Consider the following 26,052-nt stretch of genomic DNA (forward strand, 5'->3'; position numbering starts at 1 on the left):
ATTAAGAGGAAGCCCTCTGTTAAGCAGATTTAATATTTACACAATAAACCTCAGAAATGATTACAAAAGAAATCCCATGAGAAACTCCTGGGGCTTCATTTAACTGAATTTTAAAATCTCTCCTAACTATAAAGCAACGCAACCTGCCACTTTGTATTCCCAGAGACCTTCCTTGTTGGATTCAGAATTACAACAATGATGAGCTCAAGGGACATCTGTAGTCAGGGAGATGGTGGAGATCTCTGGGGTAGGGGTCACCTCCCAGCTAACAGACCCACAGACCAGGCTCATCTCCAGCTACCTTGTTGATGATGTTGTCAAAGGCCTTCTGCAGTTTGTCGTGGGTAGAGGTCAGCTTCCGGAAATCTCTGTGTGCTTCCAGGATGGGGATGACCAACTTGTAGACTTCATTAACTGTCTCATACAAGCCTCCCTGGGAAAGAGGAGATTGTTTAGTGCACTGGAAATTTAAGGAGAAGAACCAGAGTTAATTATGCAAACAGCATGCGAGAGAGTATCAAAGTGCTTTATGGGATGCACGCCTGCCTGGTCATCTTTGGAGACCAGGCACCTTGCTAAGTGGTCCTGTATGGTGCTGCCAACCTGGGAGGTGGCTTTCCATAAACTGAAAAAAGGGGAGGAGATGGCACAGGTTTTCAGGCGCTTGGAGAAGTGGTCTTGTGGCTTTTGAGCTTATCAGAGGTTCTCCTCTAGTCAGATGTAGAACCTCAAGGGAATTAACAGGGTTCCAACCAGTTGATTTTCTAGGATTTTAGGAAAATAAGGGTATATGGGTATGTGTGAACATGGACATGATATACCATGATATGTACATAGGATAATGTAACAAGGAAGCTAGTTTTGTACAATAACTAAAAATTAATTTTAAAACAACTTTCTGATTTCTTTTTTTTAAATATTTATTTATTTTTATTATGTATACAATATTCTGTCTGTGTATATGCCTGAAGGCCAGAAGAGGGCACCAGACCTCTTTACAGATGGTTGTGAGCCACCATGTGGTTGCTGGGAATTGAACTCAGGACCTTTGGAAGAGCAGGCAATGCTCTTAACCACTGAGCCATCTCTCCAGCCCCAACTCTCTGATTTCTAAAATAGAAAACAAAGATAGGAAAATAAAGGCAGTGAACACAATAATTCAAATACATAGAAAATATAAGCAGGAAGTTTGGAGATGAAGAGTAGAAAATAAAAAAAATAATATAGTCAGGAAAACAGAATGGGGTCAGCTAAATAAAGTATTCAGTTTACTTGGCTCCACTCTGGGGAGAGGGGGCAATGGTGAAAAAAGGAAATATATGAGCGGTTTTCCACCTCCACCTGAATTGTAGCGAGTTGTCTATGTTTTTTCTTTTATTGGGAGTCAGACCCAGATCGGGCTACTGAGGGATGGCTCTGTGACTTCTGCTGTCCCATCTCCCTGAGTTGCCTTGGTCTGTACAGGTCTTGAAGACCTGCTGAGTGTCCCAGGGAAGGTGTCATGGATCCCTGCCTGCCCCTCAGCAGCTCCTCCCCTATCTTTTTCCGTGAGTGGGAAAATGAGGAGTAAGAACATGCCTCATCACTGATTGTGTAACCCTGGGCAAGCTGTTTCACCTCTCTGTGGCTTGGTTGCCACCCTATAAAAGGAGATAATACTGTGGAGTTGTTCCTGGCCAATGAGCAAGCAGTGGAAATAAGAGTATGTCCATTATGACATCGCCTCCCTCGGAGAGCTGATGCAATCTGTGGACATCAAAGCCATCGCTGGTCTAGCCAGGGGGATGCAGCCAGGCCCAGCTCTCCTCTGCGTGTCCCTGGGGGAGGGGTGTGAGGAGGGGCTGAAGGAGCCTTTGAGGCACTGACCGTGCTGAAGAGCTCTGCAGCCTGCTCCAGGAGGCCCACCAGCCCACTCTCGGTGAAGTAGCGACCGGAGCACACTCCGTCCTCATCAGGTGACAAGGTGTCATCCGAGACTGCAGACTCCTCAAGCACATTGGAGGAAATATTCTGTAAGAGAACCCAGCATGAGCCCAGGGAACAGGGGACCAGAGAGGATGTAGGATAAAGAAGCCATGTCTGTACACCTTCATGGGAGTCTGCAGTCCCATCCATATGAGCTTCTGGTGGCTATTATTCATTTTCAAAGGTCACACTGAGCAAACTTCTCATCAAACTCCAAAATTTTTAACCATGAAGGAACTTTCTAGAAAGAACACTTTCCTTAATGTAACAATAATTCAGCTGAAACCGCCTTATTGTGAGTGAGATAACCCTAAGGGACATGTAAGGAAGGCCTTGGATTATCAGAGGCCAAGACCAGAAAGCAGGGAATGAAGTCTTATTCATTTTGCCAGCTCATGAACCTTGACTTTTGGGAGTTCTGCTGAAGTGTTCTGCTTCTGCTTGTCTTGACTTTGAGATAAATAATCATATTATAACATATGAAAGTAATAAACAGGGTGTCTTCCATCTTTTTTACAGATTTTTTTTTTTTTTTAATTCTGGAGACAGGGTTTCTCTATGCAGCTCTGGCTGTCCTGGAACTCACTCTATAAACCTGGCTGACTTCAAAATCACAGCGATTCTTCTGCCTCTGCCTCCTGAGTGCTGGAATTAAAGGCACACACCACCACTGCCCTGCCAGAGCTTTTATGCAGTTTAGAAAAAGCTGCACGCCCTCACACACATTTTTGTTGCTGTGTTTATCCCTTATATAAACTACAGACCTTAGAGCCTCTCACCAGGGAATGCAATATCTACCAAAGGGTTTGCTCAAATGAGAAACCTGGGGCACAAAGTTTCAGGAGCATTCGTGTTCAGGGTCATGGACTTGCATGAGTTAAGAGGGTGAGTTTCTCTTCACATTTTGTGTTGACGTACCCCATTTTTCTCATCCCAGATCTGACCCTGGCAGTGACGTCAATGCTTCTGATAGGTCAAGAGCCATTCTTGGCTTACACTACGAAAGAAATGAGTATGGTGCACAGGAGAAATGGGAAACCTTCACTGTGTAGGAGCTGGAAACAGCACCCCGGCCGCTCCTTCCTCCTGCTGTGCGCATAGCAGGCATAGCTCAACAATGATAGCCCTCTTTCCCTGGAAGCTGCATAAACTTTAAGACTCCCAGCATAATGCTCCAGTCAGCCACTACCTACTGCTCAGAGGCACTCTTTGAAATCAACGCTGTCTGCCTTGGCTATCAGGGTCAAGGGAATCACCTTCAGGAATCCGTAAGGAGGTCAGGGTCAGTGCCTATCCCTTCACGGTTACATTGGAATAGTTTTGTGAACACAGAGTTTTTAAAAGTCCTTTGTGACCAATCTTTCTTCCAAATCAGGATTATTATAATGAGCTGATAACAGAAGGGATAAGAAATTCAACTGAAAAAATTTAAGCTCTTAGGACCCCAGCACTAATGGAATTGCATGTGATTTTTCTGCATGTAGAGGCATAGGTATGAGCCAGGCAGCTCAACAGTTGTGAGTCACGGGGGAGAATATTCTGGGCAGACATTCCTGGCTTCAGAGTGAGGGATGTAACATCAGTATTTGAGAACACATCCACATCTATGTTTGTGAGTTCAGTAAGGCTTGCTTGCACTCCTGGGATAGAATTCCAATGATCTCAGTGGCTTGGACCTCAGTGACGTCCAAGCTATTTGCCCTGAACATTATCTCTACTCTACAAGTCTTTCCCAAAGGCTTAATTTTACTGTAATCCACCAAGATTAAAAACTAGAGTACAGAAAGAACACATAAGAAGTCAGCAGTAGGGCCAGGCATGCCTAGAATCCCAGCACTTGCGAGGCAGAGGAAGAGGTCTCTCTTAATCCAAGACCAGTCACTGTCAAAGAAAAAAAAGATAATGAGGAAGGGAGGAAGAGAGGGAGGGAAGAAGGAAGAAAATCAAGCAATCAGCAGAGGATACCTATTGCTAACACTGTCTGAATTCTATCCTCTTCTCTCCCCTCTGGGTTTTTGTTGTTGTTTTGTTTTCTGAGACAGGGTTTCTCTGTATAATAGCTCTGGCTCTCCTGAAACTTGTTTTGTAGAGATCCGCCTGCCTCTGCCTCCCAAGTGCTGGAATTAAAGGTGTGAGCCACCAGTGCCCAGCCTTAATTTTCTTTTAGAAATACCTTGGTAATGTCAGTGTGGCCTGCGATTCTGGCATAGATAATTGAGCCATCTTACTATTTTGACCATTATGATTGATTCAGGGACAAACACATGATCTGGTCAGAGGCAAGAAGATGCCCTAAGACTTTCTTTGTGATTTACAGAAAGGAGGGCTTTCTCTTTCCTCCTGGTCTTGGATCTTAATCTATCATCATCAGTGTGGGAATTCTTCCCATGAAGAATAATGCCCATACCACAGAAGGCTAGGACAAGAGGTAGTGACAACATTCAGGTCACATAAGTTTGGGTCTCTAGGTCTAGATTGGCAAGTACTTCTGAGGGCTAATTTCCCATACAGGCTGATGAATTCTATTTCTAGATTAATGTGGGCTTATTGCCACTCACTTTCAAGCATCCATTTCCAGACTGACTTCACAGGATTCTCTTGAGAGAGAGAATAGTTCTCCCATGGGTGTCAGCATGGTGTGGCGCCTGCTCCGCATCCACATACCCCTGGCTCTTCGTGTTCTGCACACTAAGCGTTCACACTCCACAGTTCATTCCACCTTCCTCCTCATGGTCTCCACCCTTTCCCTGACCTCAGTCTGGGCCACACACACTTGCTCAAAGCGTCCTGTGCCCTTTAGAATTCTATTTATCATTAAAGTGTCACAAAGTAGGGAACAGAGCAGTTAGTTATATGATGTCTCTGGTTAGAATAGAAAGTTCATGTGGGCAGGATAAATATTCAATGAATATTCTGTAGATGAAGGAACGGAGAGCCTGGCCTGGTGACATATGCCTTTAATTCCGTAACTCTAGTCGTGCAGGGTAGGGAGATCTCTGTGAGTTTAAGGTTACCCTGGTCTTCCTAGTAAATAACCAGACTAGCTAGGGCTACATCATGAGACCTTGTTTCAAATAACAGCAACAACACTGTTTAAAAGAAAAAAAAAGCCCAAAACAAATCAAAAAGGGAGGGATGGATAAAAATAGACAAAAAGATAATCTGTACACTCCCATGTAAGGATAATGTAGACTTCCCCAGGGGTTCTGGATAACAATTTGATCTCAACTTGGAACATATCAGAATAAGAAAGTCAACCAAATTCTAAAATAAGAGCAAAATAAAGCTTACTAAACATAAAAGTCAAAATGAAGTTCAATTAATTTAAAGCATTGAATGGTAAATAAATACAGCAACTGGGAAAAGGCACACGAGAATGATAGATAGCTGAGTAGATGAAGTGAGAAAGGGGTGGTGCAGTTCAATATAAAGGACAAGCCTAAGGGTCGTGCAGGAGCTGGAAGGGCCACGCTGCAACACCGAGGTATAGGTAAGTGGACAAAGTGGCCTGCTTAAGAGAAGACGACACCCTTAAAACACTTAAAAAAAACTTTCTTACTCACTCTTATGTGTGAGAACCAACTGGGTTTTAGAACAAACATTTTTGAATTGAGACTACAATTATCTGTTGAGAATGAAATCAGAGAGTAAATGTGTTTGTTACTGAGGGCTGTCAGCAAGGAGACAGCAATGACCTGAGCTAAGACCCAGCTTGCAGACAGACGAACAGGCCTCCAGAAACCAGACGCTCCAGGCTCCGTCAGCAGTGGTCTCAGTATCTTGTTCTCTAAGCCTGGGAAAGCTGCTTAGAATCGTCCTTTCTTCCTCCTTCACAAAGCATCACAGAACCGTGTTGAAGAACAATAACGAGAACAAAGCCCTTCACACGATCAGCCATGGGACTTCAACTGAGAACAATACACATGCTTGTCTACGCCATCAGTCTGGCTGGAGAAGGTTCATGACTAAAGTCTGGTGTCTACACCGCAGCAACAGCCATCTCTACAGACGACAGCTCGGTAAAAGAAACCACTCATAACAATCTTTTCATCTGGGACTCTTCTGCCCTCTAAGTAGCGTATTAAACTACACAGTGGCCGTTGGGCAGCCCCATCTGAGCTTTAGCTCTGGCCCAATTTGCCCTTGTTGGCTGTGGATAACTTTGGGGTTATTCTCAGAAAGCATCCATTCAGCCGTTTCTTTCCCATCTCAGGTCAATTGGATTCTCTTGTAATTTTGGACGAGAGTAGAATCCCAAAGAGTTTAAGAAAAGAACTGAGGGACTGAGGCATGACAGATTCATTACACCAATGTTCCCTCCTTACTAGTATATGGGCTAAATACAAATGTTTTGGGAAGGGTTTAAATAATTAAAAAAAAAAAGCTGTCTTGTTTCTTCCGTCTGTGAAATGGAAATCTACCTGCTTCATGGGTTGATGGGGACGGCTAAATGTCTAAGATGTCTGAGAATGTCTCCCAAAGCTCCCTTGGCCTCTAAGTATCATTGCTGTAATGAGTGTGTTTGAAAAGATGGTAAAGGCATCATATGAGGTAATTAGAACACTTTAAACACAACGGTTTTCAACCGTGGCAGCACAGACAACTAGGACCAGATATACGAACGGTGGAAACAGCCTTGGTTTCTCCCTTTGTAACAGTCCCAAACACCTCTGGTGACTGGGGAAGCACTCTTTTGGGGGAGCCCTCAGCCCCGCTCCCCCATGGTGATCTAACAAAAGTTGTGATGGTGGTGATCATGGTGGTGATCATGGTGGTGATCTAACAAAAGTTGCACCTGTCCCACCTGAAAGCTGACGCTGCCCACGGGCAGGTAGCTGTGGTCCTCCAGCATGCTCAGGTACTCGGCCACCAAGGCGGCTGCGTGCACCAGGCACATGGCAGCCTCCGTGAAGCACTTCCTCTTGGTGTGCTTCTCAGCCATGTTCTGCAGCCAGGTCAGCCTCAGGTCGGGAGACGCTTGGTAGCTCTTGGCGATCCTGAAGGCAGATTGAGAAGGTTTCCCGTTCAGCCTTCAGAGCGCCATTCTCACAGGGATGGCACTTGACTTTCTTCTTTCTCTCCTCTCTCTCTCTCTCTCTCTCTCTCTCTCTCTCTCTCTGGTAAGCCTTATCTTCCCCACCTAACATTTTTCTTTATAGTTTCAGAAAATAAGAGAAAAGGCAAAACATTTCATCCAACTCTAGGTGGCTCGGGTGTGCTGGATGCCAAGAAAGAACATTAGCAGCAGTCTTATGAGGGACAACCTGATGACAGGATGTCCTTTTCCATGGAGCTCAAGCGATTTCCTTCCTTTTCTTTCATAGTTGTGACAGAGAACAACGTTCTATCCCTTTTACGATGCATCAGAGCTGTTTACCTTTATAAGTAATTTCTCAGCCGGGCGGTGGTGGCGCACGCCTTTAATCCCAGCACTTGGGAGGCAGGCAGAGGCAGGCAGATCTCTGTGAGTTCGAGACCAGCCTGGTCTACAAGAGCTAGTTCCAGGAGAGGCTCCAAAACCACAGAGAAACCCTGTCTCGAAAAACCAAAAAAAAAAAAAAAAAAATAAGTAATTTCTCCCAAAACTCCTGGACCAGAGGGCAGAAGGTTTACACTACACAGTCAATTGTGACTTCTTAGCTGTCTCTCTTTCTGAATTGCAGAAGAAGCATATGGGGAAGAATTCATATAACAACCAGCAATTCTTTTCTCTCATTCTAGACAGAGGATAGTATTTAAACACTGTACTTTAAATTAGGGCAATCTTTCTAGAAGTTTATGAATGAACCAACTCTACTTTTCCTCCAGTGTTACCCCAAAACTGTTCTACCTAGGTTACCTATGATAATGACATTAGAAAGGGCATCACTGGGGCTTGAGAGATGGCTTGGCGGTCAAAAGCACTGACAGTTCTTCTAGAGGACCTGGGTTTGATTCCCAGTACCCACATGGTAGCTCATAACCATCTATAACTCCAGCCCCAGGGGATTTGATGACCTCTTCTGGTCTCCATGGGCACCAGACACACATGGTGCACAGACAAAACATCCATATAAATGAAATAAAAATATAATAATAAAAGATACAGATGGCACCTCACCGAGACAAATATTCAGACTTTGGAAACAAGGCTCTTCCTTCTTTCCTCCCTCCAACCCTCTCTTCTTCCATCCCTCCCTCCCTCCCTCTCTCCCTCCCTTCCTCTCTTCCTCCTTTCCTTCCTAAAGTATGCACTATGGCCAGCAACAATGCCCTTTCTATCTATCTTCTTAGGAGAGTGTACCTGTACATGAGGTCCATGAGCATCTCAGGGTCTTCCTGGAACTCCCTCATTTTTACTGTGTCATATAAAATGCTGTTCAGATTGCAAAGAAGTTCCTCCACCTGACAAAAAGAAGTGCAAGCAGTGAAGAGCATGAAGTACAGGGGGACCCAGAGAAAGGCTTTGCCCAGAGGTGGTAGGCAGGGGTCCACGGTGGAGAGAACTCACGAGCACCTCTGTGGGCACTTTCACCTGTGCAATGCGAGGCCTGCAGGTGATGTGGCCCTGAGGGCCGCGCAGCAGCCCTGCATCCTTCACTATCTCCCTCTCTAACACCTCGGGTTTCAAGTTTGAGTGAGTTCTGCTTATTCCTAAACCGCAGAGGTCCAAACTCTACTCTGGAATACCAGGTGGTGAGAACCTACCGCAGAGTAGGCTAGGGGCTGAAGCTAAAGGGCAGAGATGGGCAGAGACGGGCTGCATCTTTCCCTTAGGGGCATCTTTCACATGGGCACTGCAGCGAGGCAGAAGAGAAACCGCCCTCCTGGGTTCCTTACTAACACTGCTTACCAGCTCTTCTTAGCTGGGACCTTCCTTGTCTGTCTTACACACAAACATCATTTCCTCCCCCTCTTCGCTGAAGCCTACCCCCGGAGTTTGACTCCTTCCCATCTCCACGTTTCCAGACCACCGTGTCTTCATTAACCACCCTTCACTATTTATTTATTTAGCTTTTTGGAGTTGTGAGGAACAAACCCAGGGCTCTGTGAATGCTAGGCTCTACCATAGAACTACATCCAGCCCCTGCACCTCCTTTCTTAAGATTTGCACAGTGTTTGTCACCACACAGCTCAGTATCACTTTTCTTGTGCTGGCTCTTACTGTTTGGGACTATTCTTTCCCAACAGGCTCTTGGTGTCTTGAATTTGAGGACAGCACTGGTATGTATATTGCATTTATCAAGCACTGAGACCATGTAAATATACAACAGGCTATAAATATCTGCAAATCACATGTTTAATATATGTAAAATTTTATATGCAAAACCATAAATGTGTGTGCTTATAACTGGTTAATCTCAAACTCATGCATAAGACAAAGTATGTTCATGGGTCTACCTGGGTGGGAAAAGGAGTTGTTTGCATAGCCGTGTCCTCTTCTGAATAGGCCAGAATTGTCCGTAAGGACTTTCTCAGGTGCTCTTCATTGAAGTCTGGTGCTTTGCCTACCAAGGATGCTAGCGCCATGGTTACCTGCATCTTTACTCTGGCAAAGTTCTGCATCAGAAAAGATGAAGCGAACAAGAGACAGTAAGCAAGCAACTATCCAGGGCCAGACACAAACAGCTCCCAGTACTTCCTTCAGTCTAGTCTTAAGCATTTCCTTTTCTCTCAATAAACGATGAGCTACAGTTTGTCCAAGATTCATGTCACTGTTTAAGTGGATTAGATGGACCGTTTGCTCCCATAAATCTGTCAGGCTCCGTTTAAATTTTCATTGCGTTTGGGCTGCCTCCACTTAGCAAAGCTGGAAGATTATTATAAAGTTGGTCACAGGATAGAAGCTTTGCTGCCAAGAGTCTCTTCTTGGAACTTAGAGATCTTCTTTTACAGGCTTAGTATAAAAAGATATTCTTAAAGACGATCATCAACATGGCAGCAGACAAAACCCCAAGCGTGTGTCCCTAAACATGGACAGACTAAGGCTGAGGTTCGCTGTGAAACTGAACACCCGAAGTGTCCAACATTTCACTTAAAATTCTGGACAAAGCCAGGCTTGGTGGCGCATGCCTTTAATCTCAGCACTTGGGAGGCAGAGGCAGGCAGATTTCTATGAGTTCTAGGACAGCCTAGACTACATAGTGAGTTCCTGGACAGGCAGGGTTACTTAGTGAGACCCTGTTTCAAAAAACCAAAACCAAAACAAAGAAACAAAAAACCCCCATCAGGTCCAGAGGACAATAATCATTTATAATTCTCATCCACAAGTTGTCCTGGTACTGATTCAGATTTTGGCACAGGGCACACTTTTCTGGAACCGTAACCCGCTCCTGTGCTTGTCTCACATGCGGGAGCTCTGACTGCTGGAAGCAGGCACCCTCCAGTCCTGCTGCCGCTCTCAAATGCTGGTGCCCACCTGCAGACTCCCTGGCGTCCTTCTCCCGGGGCAGAAGTGAAAAGCTATACGGCATCCCCTCCCCTCAACCCAGGCTTCACATTCAGGCTCTCTCCTGATTCGGGGCTGCCCAGCCGGTTTGCGCTTACACTGGTTGCTCCGAAACTGAAGCGCATGAGGAGGTAGAGGGTGGCACAGGCTTGGCTCCGCGTGACATCCATGCTGCTGCTGCAGTGGTGCAGCACCCGTTGACACAGGTCAGCACACTGCTCCACTTCCTCCTCGAACAGCAAGTCCCCGAACTAGAAGAGACACAGGAGGTCATGAGGCATCACCGGGCCCTTTCGCAAGCTCCCCGGCTGGCTGTCGCAACATGCAAAGGTCTGTTTGGACAAGCAAAGAGCCTGAAGGGTTAATGTAGTGATCCATAAACAAAATGGGCTATAGGGGCCAGGCGATGGAGGTAAGCGATGATGTCCGCTAGTTGTGAGTCACACGGCTGAGGTAAGGGCTATGTCACTAACTTCACTAGTTAGCCAGGTTGCATTCACTAGTGAGTGAGACACAGCTCTGAAGGACTTACTTGGATTTCATGAGTTCCTTGGAAATTATTGGTGACTAAGAAAGAGAAAATTATTATGATAGTGGGCAGCAGAATTCCACCTCATAAATTTACAAGATCCTATGTAGAGGGCACCCACTAAGATTTCCCACAAAGAAGGAAAAATCATCTTAATACACTACCAACCAAAGAGAGCACTCGGGCAGCTTCCAGCATTTTACTGTGGTCGTGCTTGTCATATTTACTAGTGGGAATCAGGTGTGGGATTGACTCTCACTGCGATAAGGTATTCATGAGAAGGAGAAAAATGATTTTCGCTCTCAAGTCAGACTTTCAGTGAGTGGTCATCTGACACGTCTGTAGTTAGGTCCACATTTCAAGTATGAGAGCCACCATTTGGCATCCCCACAGTGACTTGCGGATAGTCAGTGCGCCTGCCATCTTAGCAAGAGGTAACACTGTTACTCCATGGCCTCCATCTACTTGCAGAGGAAGGTGAGGCTAGACAAGACTCTCACTTTTCATGAGGAGTAAGAAAACAAGCATCCCACGCGTACCTTGGCAATGAGTGCGCGGAGAGTGGCAAAGCAGTGAGTCAGGTAGGTGGTGCTCTGATCACAGCTCAGAGAATTCACCAGGACACGCAGGACGCCTCCCAGCAGGCTGTCTTTACAGTCCAGGGCGGAGCTTGCCTGGGGGGTGGAAGAACAGCATCAATGAGTATGGCAGAAGGCCCAAGAGGCTGCGGCTGGTGTAGAGAACTGGTATACCTTCTTAGCTGAAAGTGTTCTGGGAGCCACCGTGTGTATCATTTATTAACAATCATGAGAGCTTAACTCCTTTCCCAACGGCCTCTTCTCAAAACTGTGTCCAAAGTTCTAAGGTCCATCTCCCTCCAGTCTGGGTTATGGTTTTTGGAATGTTATTTCTTTGTAGGCATAGTTTTCTACCTGTGTTTCAAAAACAGTTGGGAGCTTCAAGTACAAGAGGGCCACTTGGTGGCAGGTGTGTCTTCTAAACTGGCAGCCTATTTGTCGGCTACAAAAGAACTAACAAGAAGGATAACTGTATTCTCTATAATGCAACTTTCCTTGGAAATTGCAAATCATTTTGAGGCTTGGCATCAGGCACACTACTCTCAGATATACCTTGTACAAAGATGCCATCAGTGTGATGCTAAACATTTAGGGTACCAAAGATAGGGAACGTTCCAAAGATATTAGAGTCATCCTTGGCTGCTCAAGTCCCTCCTATCCAAAGGGAGGTCGTATTTGCATAGATAACTCACAGTCCTCTCATGTACTTTGAATCATCCCTTGCTTGCTTTTGGTACCTAATACAAATAGGAATACTGGGTCAACAGTTGCTATTCTGTATTGTTTGGGAAACAATGATGGGAAACTATAAAGTATGCATATGGTCAGCACAGATCTATTTTTAATTCCTAAATATTTCCCATCAATGGTTGGTCAGGCCTCAAGATGTGGAACCCTGCAACGGAAGGCTGACCTGTACTTTCCTAAAGCAGGGATGGCAAATCCGCAGGACTGCCCTTGAGCAATCTGAGTATAACACACACTGAGTACTGGACATTACCCTGTGCCATCATAATGTCAGAGCAGCACTAAAGGCCAACAGAGAGAAAGCATCCAGTCAAGACAACATTCTCTCTGGCTTCTGTGAAGTCTTAATATTTCACTTGTGTTGGTAAATCACTTGGCCAAAGGATCATCCCTAGGGTGGCAGGCTCACCTTAAGCCATATTAAGTAAAAGGGCAGAATACTTAGTACTTTGATGAGACCGTGTGCTTTTCCTCCCCAGAAGCCCTACTCCTAGCACAGCGGCTCCCTGGGCCAAAGGCACAAAGCTTTCTCCAGCTCTCCACTCTTCTTCTTTTATCATCCTATCCCTTTTCCTAACCCCGAGTCTTCCCGACGTTCTGGGCTCCCTTCCCTGCCGTATGACTGCTTGCATCTGACTTCCATGCCAGTTTAAATGACATAACTTTCTTTCCTTTTTTTCCTTCACACTCCTCCTCCCAGCAGCTGCTAAGATTTGCAACTTGTCAGCTTTGGGGATTTTTCTTAAAAACACTAATAATATTGTCCTTCACTTTCTACTTTAGTTCATTCTTAAACCCTCTTATTAGGAGACTAAGAACCCCAAGAGGGGACCCCAATCCTGCTATGTCATCAGCGACTCCTATCCTAGCCCATTGGAATTGATCAACCAGGAGAAACTTAATTCCCATCCTGATGCAGAGTCCACTGTCTACCTTATAAATCTAGCATGCATACTTGTGCCAGTTTAATTTTGACAGTCAGTTCCTTAGACGCCCAACTCTTTCCAAGGGAGTAGCAAGTCAGAGGAGCCAGAGGATGCCTGGCATCTTTGGAATCTGCAAGGTAGGCACCATTATAAAATCCAAACTTCCCCACTTTAGTTTTAAAAAGGCATTCTCTAAATCATGCTCACATTTTTCAATTTTGAATGATGAAGCCCCTAGCCAATTCCAAGAAAAGCACCCATGAGCTGGCCAAATGGGGTGTACATTGCCCTCACCTGGATGATGTTTTCCTGCATATCCAGTATGATTAAATTTGCTTCTGTAGCCAGATTGCCACTGATCAAGGCTTCTTGATCTAATTCTGCCTTTGTTCTAAGAAAAAAAAAAGGAGGTCAAATTAAAGCACAATCTTGCTTGGCCAGGTTCCCGCGATGACAACCAATGCACCATGTCACAAAGGATTCTTTAGAACGGTCAACCATGAATTAACACAGAGAGGCCGGCCTCTATGTAACCAAGCCAGTGTTTCCTGGGGTTTACATCTGGTTGGGAAGATGGTCTAGTGAAGTCTCCAGGTCATCAGTATCTTCACTGTTATTAATGACGACAATTATGAAAATAACAGAAAGGGTAGAGAAGTAATTACTGGTTGCTACTGACAATTAGGTGAGCCTATCAGATAGCATGTTAGAGCCTGAGGGTCTCATCTGCTGGTCATGCATGGGCATTATGTGAACGGGGGTGGGAGTGGGGCCACAACATGCTGAAGAGACAGGAACATGACTTGAACTGGGGAACATTGGGAAGCAGTGATGCTACTATGGGAAGGGAGATTCAGTTCTTCACCACACAAAGTCTATCTGAGAAAGTTGCTTAGCTGCACGTGGGACTGGCTGACTCTTTCCAATGGGAAACACGGCTCTCATCCCATGGTGCAGGGCATCAAAAATTCTGCTGGAGGTTCCTCGACTGGAACCTACCAGCTAGGAAATGGGATATCACCAGGTAGTTTCTTTTTCAGGTTTAACTTTAAGGAACTGGTACATTCTGTGAACAGATCCCTTCATCCTCACCAAGCAAGTGAAGCTGGGAAGGGAGGAAGTGGCCTTCTCTTCCACAGCTTTGCCTTCAAGGGTTCAGTTACCCAGAGTTAACAAGAGTCCGAAAACATTAGTTGAGAAATCGAAGAACAGATTCCAGAAATAAACAAGTCATTGGCTCTGAATTGTGTGCAGTTCTGAGTGGCATGACATCATATTCCATCCTGCCAGGTGATCATTGTGGTGGCATTTCATTTGTATTTTAATAAATAAAGCTTGCCTGAAGATCAGAAAAATGAAACAGCCACACTGGCCAGCCTTACAGACCAGGCAGCAACGACACACACCTTTAGTCCCAGTAGCCACACTAGCTTGCCATAGAAACCAGGTGGTAGTGGTGCACACCTTTAATCCCAGCACTCAAGAGGAATATAAGATGGGAGAAGACAGCTCTCTCACACAGTCACATTCTGAGATTCCTGGAAGCAGAATCGTCATTTCAGACTGAGGTAGAGGAAAGAGCCAGTGGCTAGTGCTTTGCTTTTCTGACCTTCAGGTTGATCCCCAGTGTCTGTCCTTGAGCTTTTATTAACCATGCTACATACAGATCATTGCATTGCCCAATGTATCCATGACTCTCATTGTGTGCAGTTCTGAGCAGCCTGATGTCATATTCCATCAAGTGACCAATGTCAGCTGATCATTGCATTGCCCCGTGTAGCCATGCTGCATATGCTACCTACATATTATTTACTTAGTTGCTGTCTTAGTAACCAGGCTGACTGACACAGTATCACAGTGATGTAGAGAAGGATTTGGTACCATTCACAGCTTTGGGTATCCCCTGGAGTGTATTGCCTGCAGAGACAAGGGTACTACTGCAATTTGTTTTACCATCCAAATTTAGTTTTAAGGAAAGAGAGGAGGAAAAACTGACTTTCCCAACAGTCCCCAGTGGCTAAGATGGAATTACAGATGCTGGGGTGTTATGCTATCAGTTCAAATGTCCTGGACCAGGATTACCCAGAGTTGTTCTCCTTTGTCCTTATCCAATAACAGTTGCTTGTACAACACTGAGTGCTCAGAAAGCTATTGTTAACCAATATCACACTTAGGGTGGGTTCTTCAGTACTAATTGCTTGACAACCCTTCCCCTCATTCTCCAGCTGACAGTATATTTATAAGGTAAGTGAAATTATAAAAGTTTTTGTTTTGATTAATTTACTGGTATGTTTAAATTTACAGTAACAGGGCCAGGTGTGGTGGTGCATGCCTTTAATTCCAGCCCTCAGGAGACAGGGGCTGGCGGATCATTATGAAGTTTGAAGCCAGCCTGGTCTACAAAGTGTCTTCTGGAGCCAGTGAAGAATACCTAATGAAACTCTGTTTCAAAACAACAACAGCAACCCCCCTGACAAACAAACAAAACAAAAACAACCACCACAAAGTAACCCACACTTTGACCAACACTGTACTATGGGCCAGATGTATTATTTTAGATTTTGTGTTAGCCACACATACAAAAAGATAAAATGAAATTGATGGCATTATATTTTCTTTTCTTTCTCTTAGAAAGGTCTCATTGTGACTGGGATTCCGGGATCACCATGTAGACCAGGCTGCCTTAAACTCACAGAGATCTACCTGCTTCTGCCTCCTGGTGCTGGAATTAAGGACATGTGCCAGCACACTCAGCCACTATTAATCTTAATCATATTTTATTTAATCTAGTACATCAAAAGTATTGTTAGTAAGTAACTAATTAAAAATTATTGTGAAAATGTTCAATCTTGCATGAATTTTCACTTATTCCACATCTTAATACAAAATAACCATACTTCAACCATATGGTTTCGTGTGGTTATGGCTCTTGTAATGGATAGTACAGACAGCCCTAACTTGCTTTTACAGTTGTGGCAAAATATACCTAACCATCACATGAAACTTCCCACCTTAGTCATTTTTAATTGTATAGTTCAGTAGTATTAATTTTTATTGTTAAGCAATATTGTCACTCCTGGGGGGTCTACTAGTGTGGCTCGGACTTGTCTGCACAGTCCAGTCATTTGTAAAGTTTAACCAACCTAGAACTGGCAGAGGATACCTTGGCGCACTTTGGCACTGGGTGTGGTGGCACATGCCTTTGATCCAGCACACAGGAGGCAGAGGCAGGCAGACCTCATGAGTTCAAACACAACCTTGCCAACACAGAGCTTTCTGGGTAGTGTAAGGCCCTATCCAAAGCACAGGCAACACTTTGGAAGTTCCCCATGGGTGATTTGAATGCAGCCCAGATTGAAAACTATTGCCCTAAAAGAAACAGAGCCAAACTGATTAAAATAAACTAAAAGAAAACAAGAGAAACTGTCGTCTAAAAATGATAGCATTTCCAAATAGCTCTAACTTGAGCAGTTACAATTGCCACGCAGCTGCAGGACTGAGGGATCATCAGTCACCGCAATGAGCAGTCCACCAGGAGTGGGGAGCCGAGAAGGAACCTGCAGAGAACTGGCAGGACCTGTGCGCTCACAGTCAAGATTGCTGATGTCAGCAAGTGGGAAAGTCTACCTACAGCAATTCACACAGCCTGGCCAAAACATGCCTTGATACCCTCTTGCTTTAAAGCGATGACCTAACCATTTAAACAGTGCTGCGCCTGCTACACACACCTGTTGTTGTTGTACACTGTCTAAACCAGTGACCTCACACACTGAATGAAAGCAACAGGCAAGGAGAGAGGGGCAGAGAAAGCAGGGCCAAGTGCCCTACGGTGTAACTTCAAATCCATATTTCCTCCTTAAAAAATGGGTGCAGAAATTTACTAACGCTTAGAACCAAAGATCTGAAGGACCAGCTAGGAAAATCGGAGTAAGCCAAAGTTCTCTAAGCAAATAGGCATTATTAATAAGACCAATAACTGGGGTTCCCATGTGACACCTGAGTGAAAATGTGATGTCTCCACATATCTCTGGACCTGACGGTTGTGGCGGTCTCCCTTCCAAGCCACAGGACAGTGCATTCTTGTTTACTGGCGAAGCCATCACCCTTTAGTTGGTATCAGATACTGACTTGGAACAAGAAGCATCCTTCACTGTTAGGAAGCTATGGGATGCCAGATTATTTGGCATGCTTTCCAAAACTATTATTAAAATGTTTCTAGGAAAAAAATGTTTTTAGAGCAAGGAGGAAATGTTTTAGAGTAAGTTTGACTCCTTACAGTGCCATAAATTGGCTAGGATGTATCATTCATATGGTAATGGTAGAGATATTAACATTTATTTATAAAAGAACATTCAGGTCTTCTCATCCCTCCCTTTGAGGGAAGCTGTACCATCGATGCTCTGCCGTATGTGTGGGGTCTTCAACCATTCAGTGTTTTGCTCAGGGAATCTGGGTTTCATAAGCTACCTGTGACTAAGAGGCGGAGAAGACATACATTATCTGTTCACACACATTTAGCTCTCTTATGTCTAAACTGTTACACACAGTTCTCTCCTTCCCCTTTGATGTATAATACACGTGTGCTGGCTGGTTTCTGTCAACTTGACACCCACTTAGACATTTCTGGGAAGAATGGATCTCCAATTGAGGGATTGCCTCTATCATACTGGGCTACAGTCAAGTCTATGGCAGCATTGTCTTGATTAATGATTGATGCGGGCGGGCCCAGCTCACTGTGGGTGGTGCCACCCCTGGGCAGGTGGTCCTGAGTTGTATAAGAAAGCAAGCTAGCAAGTCATGGAGAGAAGTCAGTAAAGAATGTTTCTTCATGGCCTTGGCTTCAGTTTCTGCCTCTAGGTTCCTACCCTGACTTCCTTCTGTGATGAGCTATAAATCATAGGATAAAATAAATCCCGTCCCCTCAAGCTGCTTTTGGTCTCAGTGTTTTATCAGAGCAATTGAAAGCCTTTGCGTGCGCACACACACACAGAGCATATGTTACCATCCAAACAGGGTTGTTTTTCACTTTCTTTGTAATTTTTTTCTGATTATAAACGATATGAAAATGCAAACCCAATGTAGGAAACGTAACAGACTGTCAAAAAGAAAATATAAATCACATTTTTAAAACCTCCAAATCCCTATTAAGGTTTTGGTAAATTTCTGTGTGGACTTTTTTGTTTGTTTTGCAAGACAAGGTTTCTCTGTGTAGCCCTGGCTGTCCTGGAAGTCACTGTGTAGACCAGGCTGGCCTCAAACTCACAAAGATCTGCCTGCCTCTGCCTCCCGAGAGCCGGGATTAAAAATACTACCCCCAACCAGCCAGTTCTGACTTTTTAAATTTATTCTTATTTTACGCGCATTGGTATTTTGCCTGTATGTATGTCTGTGTGAGAATGTCAGATCTTGGAGTTATAGTCTTGTGAGCCGACATGTGGGTGCTGGGAATCGAACACTGGTCCTCTGGAAGAGCAGTCAATGCTTCTAAATGCCGAGCCGTCTCTCCAGCCCAAGCGGTTCTGATATTTTTGAACAATAAAAATATAAGGCTACTATAAATACCCCTTGACTACTCATCCTTGCACCCACTGTCTCTATGGAAATACAGATGTGGAGTTACACGTCAGGACACCAGGTTCTGCTTTCTCTGTTTCTCTGCTGTTCACCAGTGGCTTTCAGCAGCAGCCTGAGGCTGTGAGAGCTGAGCTTCTGAAAACAATGGGTACATTTTTTAAGAGCTGAGCCATAGCATCTTCAACCTTTGGGCATCCTGGGTAGCTGGAGCCGTATTTACAGACAGTATGCTTCCCTTTCTTACCCTTGGAAGGGTGCAGTTGTCCCAGAAACACAAGCAGCCTGGGAAAGCTAGTTAAAGACTTCAAACGAAAGCAGCCCAGAGCAGCCAAGAGACTCACTTATCCAGCTTCTCGTTAGCTTGCCGCCACTGTGTCTGCTCTTTCCTCCATCTCAGATTTTCGCTGAGGCCTGGAAATCGGTCATTCCCTAGGAGTTAAGAAACACACGGCAGGAATTTGATTAGCATGAAACCCTCTAAGATAACCGAAAGTCGAGCGTTCAGCTTTACTGAGAAGGCTCAGCACATTCTTCAGTTAATCAGTTAGTCTGCCGTGAGGAGATAAAGCCGCCATGCTGTGTCTGTGGTGACCTGACCTGGATGGACAGGAGGCAGCTCTGGAAGATGTCCTGCCTTTTGCATTTCCCCTGAGCAGGGGCTTCCGTGGGCCCCCCAGCCCCTCAACCCGACCTGTTGGAAAGAAGAGCAGGCATCCATCGAAGGTGCTGAGTGCCCTCCTGTTGCTGTTTCCCTAGGAACACATGGCATCTGAATGTCTTACTGTGATGAGCTCAGGTGTGTGGATCACAGGGTCCCTAGGATGGTGGTATACTGGCACTGTTTGGGGGAGACTGCTCTATCCCAGTAACATATCAAATGACTCAGGGCTATGACCCTGGGCCCCAGAGCCCTCCAGTTTGTTGATCAGTCTCCTTCCAGGGCCTAAACACAAGGGAGACAGAAGAAGAAGTGTCCCCTCCTTCTTCAATCACTTTCTTGGATGTGGCCTTTACTGGCTCTTAAACCTCAATAAAACATGGGCCTTTGGGGACTTTCAGGGTTATCCTTGCCCCCAGAGGCAGAGAACAAGCATTTTTCAAGCCAAGCACAGGATCCAGAACCAGGACCTTCCTTCCCATAAAGAGTGAAGAGCTGTCTAACAAGTGGGGAGGCCGCCCCCACACCTGGAGTGCGACGGCGCATCATCTCCCCGCGGGCTCCTTCCCCACGCAGAAGGGCCTCTTCCAGCTTGGCCTTGACATCCCGTGACTTCTGAAGGACTTGGGTACTGACTTTGTCAGAGCTCTGCTTTCCCTGGAAGGACAGAGGTAGGAACATTCAGTTTAGGGGTGTCTCTGTAGATGGAGGGATTCGTCAAAAGAGAACACTTCAGGGTCACATCGGGGAGTTTTGATGTATACTACACAGACACTTTTTCCGGAGGCTTCTGCGGATGAAACTTTATTAGCAGGAATGGGCCCAATGCAATAGGCAGCTATTCTTTCCATGTGGAATGGTCACACTGGCAAATGCACAAGCTAGGGGCTGGAATGCAGATGCATGAAGAATGAACGACGCTGTCATTGCTCAAAGGGAAGAGTAACAAGACAGGACTGAAGGAAATGTCAAAGACACCCCACCCCTGAGGACGACACCCCACCCCTGAGGACGACACCCCACCCCTGAGGACGACACCCCACACCTGAGGATGACACCCCACACCTACCTTGTACTCAAAACAGGAGACACAGATGAACAGCAGGTCTAAAATCCTGTTGAGCTGCATGGAAGGCAGGTCAGCAATCCACCTTCTAATGAGGCCCTGATCGGCGTTCTTCATGATCCACAGGAAGCAAACCATGAGGTGGCGTGTGGTGTCTGCATTCAGCATGTTGTATTGCTTATAGGGCTGGAGGGAGGCAAACGGTGGGGGAAGGCGGGGGAAGGTGTGAGAGGAAGTCAAGCAACAGAAAAAGACAAAACTGTAAGAGATGAGAAACTCTCAGAACACTGTATCCACTCCTTCCCTGGCTGGGCATCTATTTTCTGCAGCCCCATCTTCCCAAGGCAAGGGAATGTGTGCTCAGTAAAGGCTTTACCTTGGCAGTTTGGGTTAAGCTAAGAAACACTGAACGAAGCACTGTCTGGTGTCTGTCCCGGGCCCTGACCATGTTCTTCAATACCAGCGATGCAATGGAGCATTCTTGCTACTCTCCAAGAACGTCTTCAAGATGGCCAGTGGAGGGTTGGACTTATGGAGGAGAACTGGCCTAACTAGAGACGATGAATAATCCTCTAATCCAACAGTTCTGCTTCATGTCAAGGTCATGAGCTGCTCGGCACATGGATTGACCGACCATGTTTGTGAAGCCGTCTACACCAAAATTCACCCAAGGGTGGGTGGGTTTCTAGACTCCTTATAGGCAATTAATATAAAAGGTACATACTGCCCTGAGCAGGTAACTTTGGTAAGGAGGATTATTAAGATCTAGAGTGTAAACATAAGGAACACTGTTGAATTGTAAGATTAGCGATGCCTAGTCTCACGTGTCCTGTCTCCCTGATTCCCCAACTTTCCTAGGCAAGGGTGAAAGAGGCTGAGGCTGCTAGGTGCTGGGAGGAAAGGAAAAAAAATCCGTCTAGTAAAGAATAGTTGTGTCAAGACCCTGCCTCACTCAAGAAAGCCAAGTAAGCTTCCTGCAGAATCAGATCTTATGTTGAAGTGTGAAATGAGATTGACTGCCTCACTCTCGCAAAGCCTAGGTTGCCCTAGGCGCATCCCTAGGATCATAAAATCAAACACGTTAAGTCGAGTAAAAACAGACCAGGAACAGCACTGAGCTAGAAGATGACGTGTTGTCTTGACAAGAGATGGAGTGCATCAACAAATAGAAGAGTCCCTCGAGTGCAGTGGAGGGGACATCCCACAAAGAGCCCTTCTATCAAAGGACAAGCTGAACAAATCTCCTCAGGCTCTCTGGGGGCCTAGAAAAGCTGAGGGCTTTTGCTTTGGATGCTCTGGTCACTTTGGTCATTTACCAGAGGCAAATATTAAGACTAATAAACACACGGAGTAAGCCCATCCTAACTTCAATGGTGTGATCTCTGTAATGGTTCAGAGTCCCCAAGTACCCCTCTCTGATAGTTTTCTGTACCTGGCACACTGGGACTGGCTAAATGTGACATGTGCATCTCTTGCTGTTGCCATGGCTGTCTGAGCAGCGTGCTTCTTGGCTGTCTGTCAGCCTCTGATTCCTGTAGCACCGCGGGGAGGCAGAAACCCTCTCTTCCCTAAGCTGGGTTCTATCAGAAGTCAGGAGGACACACCAACAAGAAACGATCTTAAGGGATGTGTACCAACATACCAAGGAAGACAGCATTGCTCCGCTTGTCTTCAAATTAAAATGATTCCCTGCTATGGCCAGGGCCACATTCTGGTTGATTCCATTGGCCACATCTTGTTCTTCATAGGAGCCGCTAGCGCGGCTTTTCCCACTGCGAGCATCTGCAACTGCAATTAAACATCACCGTGGGTGACAGCAAGCCAAAGACCACACTTCCCGGTCTTCAACCCAATAAGTGACAGCAGCGTCTTAGTTAATGAAGTCAGCAAGTAATTCAAAACCTGGTGTTTCCCATCATTTGTCTAGGGAAAAAGCAGACAGGCTTAAAACAAACGGAGGGTTGAGCACAAGCTCAGGCTACAAACTAATTTTTTAGATGTTAGGAATAGAAGTTTTCAAAGTTCTATAATACTTCTTTGTGTTCTGTTCTGTATTTAAAATAATACTGTTTATTTCACATAATGATCCAATAAGATGGAACCTATAACTACAGAATAAGTTCCTTGTAGAATTATATGCTATTATAATAAATCATACTCTAAGATTGTTTCAAAAGTTTAGGCATATCTATATTTACAGAAAAGCCAAATTTGTCAGAGGTCACCTATGGTAACAGATGCAGCTTAAGTTTGAATTTAGATGTATCTTTAACATTTTTATTTTATTTTTATAATTTTGCTACATGTATGTCTGTGTACCACTTTCATGACTGATGAACCCAGAGGCTACAACAGGTCATCAGAACTGAGTCTTGAGTCACAGACAGTTGTGAGCTGCCATGTAGGTACTAGGAATTGATGCTGGGTCTTTTGGAAGAGCAGCCAGTGCTCATAAGTACTGAGCCATGTTTCCAGCCCCATGGGCTGTATCTTTAAAATAAATTCATTTTTATTTTATATGTATACGTTAGTGCCTCTGTGTATGTATGTGTACTTCATGGGTTTGGGGAAGTCAGAAGAGGGTCTTAGATACTCTGGAACTGGAGTTTCAGGCAGTTGTGAGGTGTTGGGAACCAAACCCAGATCCTCTGCAAGAGCAGTAAGTGCTCTAAACTGCTGAGCTTTCCCCCTGGTAATTTATATGAGGATTTTTTTTTTTAATAAAGAAGAGAAATAACTACTTCCATAGGAATGCTGGCTTTTCGCTTTACAATTTGCATGAATTAAAGGTTCTAGATCATTGTCCTCATCTTGTGTATTTGGGTGCGTATGAATGTGAGAATGTGTGTGTGTGTGTGTGTGTGTGTGTGTGTGTGTGTGCGCATCTGGAGGCAAGAAGATGATCTTGTGTTGTTCCTCAGCCACTGTCCACTTCTCCCCTCCCCCACCTGGCTGGCTGACTATAGGGCTCCAGGAATTTTCCTGTTTCACCTTCCCAGTGATGGGATTACAAGTGTACACCACTGTGTCAGAAACTTTTAGGTGAGTTCTAGGAATTGAACATAGATCCTTGTGTTTGAATGGTGAGCTCTTTACTGACTAAGCTATTTCCACAACCCCAGTCTCATTATTTTATAAACTAAATAGTTGTTATTGTCCTGATTTTTCAGATGACTTAGTCAACATGCCACTACACTGGGAGGAAGTGGGAAACTCAGACGGCTCTGTGGGACTCAGGGGTGATGCCTTGTAAGGACTGCTGGGCTCAGGCAGGCATTCTCCAGACTCTAGACCATTTATCTGCAAACCCCAGCAGGGCAACCTCTCCAAATTCACAGAGCAAAAGCTATTCTGAAGTGACCAGAAGAGTGTTCTTCCGCCTATATTCTCCAGCTCAGACTGGAACAGGAACATAAATCCAGGAGGTGGGAAATTTTGAAAAATTTTATGCTGTCTTCTTGTCATTAAGTAAAAGATACTGACCTCAGAATTGACCTCTTGCTGACAAAAGCAAACTTTTTTTTTTTGCTGTGGCATAATTTCCTAATATTAAAAAACTCCATGATTTATGTGTCAGTGGATTGGCATAAAGCAAAAAGTCTTTTGGTTCCAATTACTCCTTTGTATGCACCGTGAAAGAAAATGAACGTGTTTATTTGAACAGAGCAGCGACCCCAGAAGAGAGTAGCGAGTTCTCTTCTATTCCATCCTTCATTGCACAGTTAACAACATCCACCAGAAACCAGTAGATCAGTGAATGAACGTACAAATAGTTTCTCTCTCTTACACACACACACACACACACACACACACACACACACACACACACGTAATTCTGTGTTTTAAAAACCTGTGGGGTCAGGAAAGTTTTAGTGACCAGTGCTGTGAAGTGTCACCCACACAGGCTATCCACACTAGCGCTGATGAGAGAGCTTGCTTTCTGTGTGAGGGCCATATGGCAGGGGCCTCACTGACCTCAGACAGAAAACAGCAGGTCCTTACCTGTGAAGTCATAGAGCTGTGGCAAAGCATCCAGAATGATGCCGACCAAGGGCAAGTATAGGGCAGCGATTTTGACTTTGACTTCTGGTTTGAGACACCGTGGATCCAGGTCGTGAGAACTCAGGAGGCTGTGGATGGCACTCACAGCTTTTCTCTGTACTCTGCTGATTCTGTTGACACAACAGCGAGAAACCAGGCTATGGTGAGGGAGGCTATGTGCCCTTAAGCCAAAGAGTGCCCCATATGATCCTGAACAATTCAGGGACAGTGTGAGAAGCAAGTAAAACACGGTAGAAGAGAGGCTGCCTGTGTTACCATCCTGGTCTATTCAACCTTCTGTTTTCAAGCTCACCGTATCATGCGTACTCCATTCCTTTCCGATACCGAGTGACATTCCGCTGTGCATAGAAAACAATCTCATTATCCCCTCATCAGCTGATGAACGTTTGAGTTGCTAATACTTTGGGACTATCATGAATGATGAGTGCTCCTGGTTTTTGTGTGGGTGTAAGTATGCACCCCTTTGGCGTGCCCCTCAGTTAAACCACTGGAGTCAGAACTCCATCTTGACCTTTAGTGATTTCTTTACCAGGTTACATTCCTGCCAGCTGTGTCTGAATGCTCTATTATCTGTCTTTTTAATCTTCTTCTTCTTCTTCTTCTTCTTCTTCTTCTTCTTCTTCTTCTTCTCCTTCTCCTTCTCCTTCTTCTTCATCATCATCATCATCATCATCATCATCATCATCATCTTTCTCTCTCTCTGGTCTTGTTTTGGTTTGGTTTTTTGAGACAAGTTTTCTCTGTGTAACCCTGGCTGTCCTGGAACTTGCTCTGTAGATCAGGCTGGCCTTGAACTCAGAGATCTACCTGCCTCTGCTTCCTGAGTGCTGGAACTAAAGGTGTGAGCCACCATGGCCTGGCTTGCCCCTCTCTCTCTAATGCTGGGGATTGAACTTAGGTCCTAGCAAATGCTAGCCAAGTGCTCTAGCCATAACTCTGTTTCTCTGTCTTTTCATCACAACCACGCTGGTACTCAGAATGTGGTATTTAATCACAGTTTTAATGACGTACTGGCATCAACATCTTTTCATAATCTATGACCATACCTTCTTTGGAAAATGTCTGTATCAACCTTTTGCTCATGGTGGCACATGGCTTTAATTCTAGTATTCAGGGGGCAGAGGCAGGCAGATCTCTGTGAGTCTGAGGCCAGTCTACTCTTAATCTGGTTGCACTGACAAACGTGTCCATTTGTGTCTTAGAGCCACAAAGTCAAGTAATTTCGCTTTGTAGTGAATTTTAAAATCAGGAATGTGAATCTTCCAATTGTATTTTTTTTTTAAAAAAAAAAAAACACTGTTTGGGCTATAGAGGTTTACTTGAATTTCCAGACTCATTTTAGGAACAGCTTAATTTCTGCAGTGAAGTCAGCCGGAATTTTGAGAGGCACTGCATCAAATTCACAGGTCAGTTTATGGCACAATGCCACCCTAGTATTGTGTGCTCTGACCGTGGACACGGGATGTGTAGCATGTAGCTCTCTTTCCGGCAACACTGTTCTGATGTTTCCAGTGCCCAA

General features: G+C 45.0%; 1 protein-coding gene and 1 non-coding gene across 2 annotated transcripts in view; one reads left to right on the top strand and one right to left on the bottom strand.

Moving 5' to 3' along the window:
- The window catches only part of Dock8 (dedicator of cytokinesis 8), a 194,200-nt gene that overhangs the window by 18,078 nt on the left and 150,070 nt on the right, over positions 1–26,052 (bottom strand). Inside the window, exons 29-41 of the mRNA XM_041661501.1 lie at positions 24,474–24,643; positions 22,114–22,259; positions 20,475–20,657; positions 19,933–20,062; positions 19,089–19,176; positions 13,468–13,564; positions 11,462–11,596; positions 10,492–10,644; positions 9,346–9,504; positions 8,249–8,349; positions 6,770–6,962; positions 1,867–2,010; positions 302–433 (exon numbers count right to left, since the gene is read on the bottom strand). Coding sequence (XP_041517435.1) covers positions 302–433; positions 1,867–2,010; positions 6,770–6,962; positions 8,249–8,349; positions 9,346–9,504; positions 10,492–10,644; positions 11,462–11,596; positions 13,468–13,564; positions 19,089–19,176; positions 19,933–20,062; positions 20,475–20,657; positions 22,114–22,259; positions 24,474–24,643 — 1,831 coding nt within the window. The remainder of the gene's footprint in view (positions 1–301; positions 434–1,866; positions 2,011–6,769; positions 6,963–8,248; positions 8,350–9,345; positions 9,505–10,491; positions 10,645–11,461; positions 11,597–13,467; positions 13,565–19,088; positions 19,177–19,932; positions 20,063–20,474; positions 20,658–22,113; positions 22,260–24,473; positions 24,644–26,052) is intronic.
- LOC121454838 lies at positions 17,189–17,319 on the top strand. Its single transcript, XR_005975354.1, has one exon. It is a non-coding gene; the product is annotated as a small nucleolar RNA SNORA24 (small nucleolar RNA).

Source organism: Microtus oregoni, unplaced genomic scaffold (assembly GCF_018167655.1).
Source record: "Microtus oregoni isolate MIOR12 unplaced genomic scaffold, Mior012 000012F_ref0000307, whole genome shotgun sequence".
Taxonomy (NCBI): domain Eukaryota; kingdom Metazoa; phylum Chordata; class Mammalia; order Rodentia; family Cricetidae; genus Microtus; species Microtus oregoni.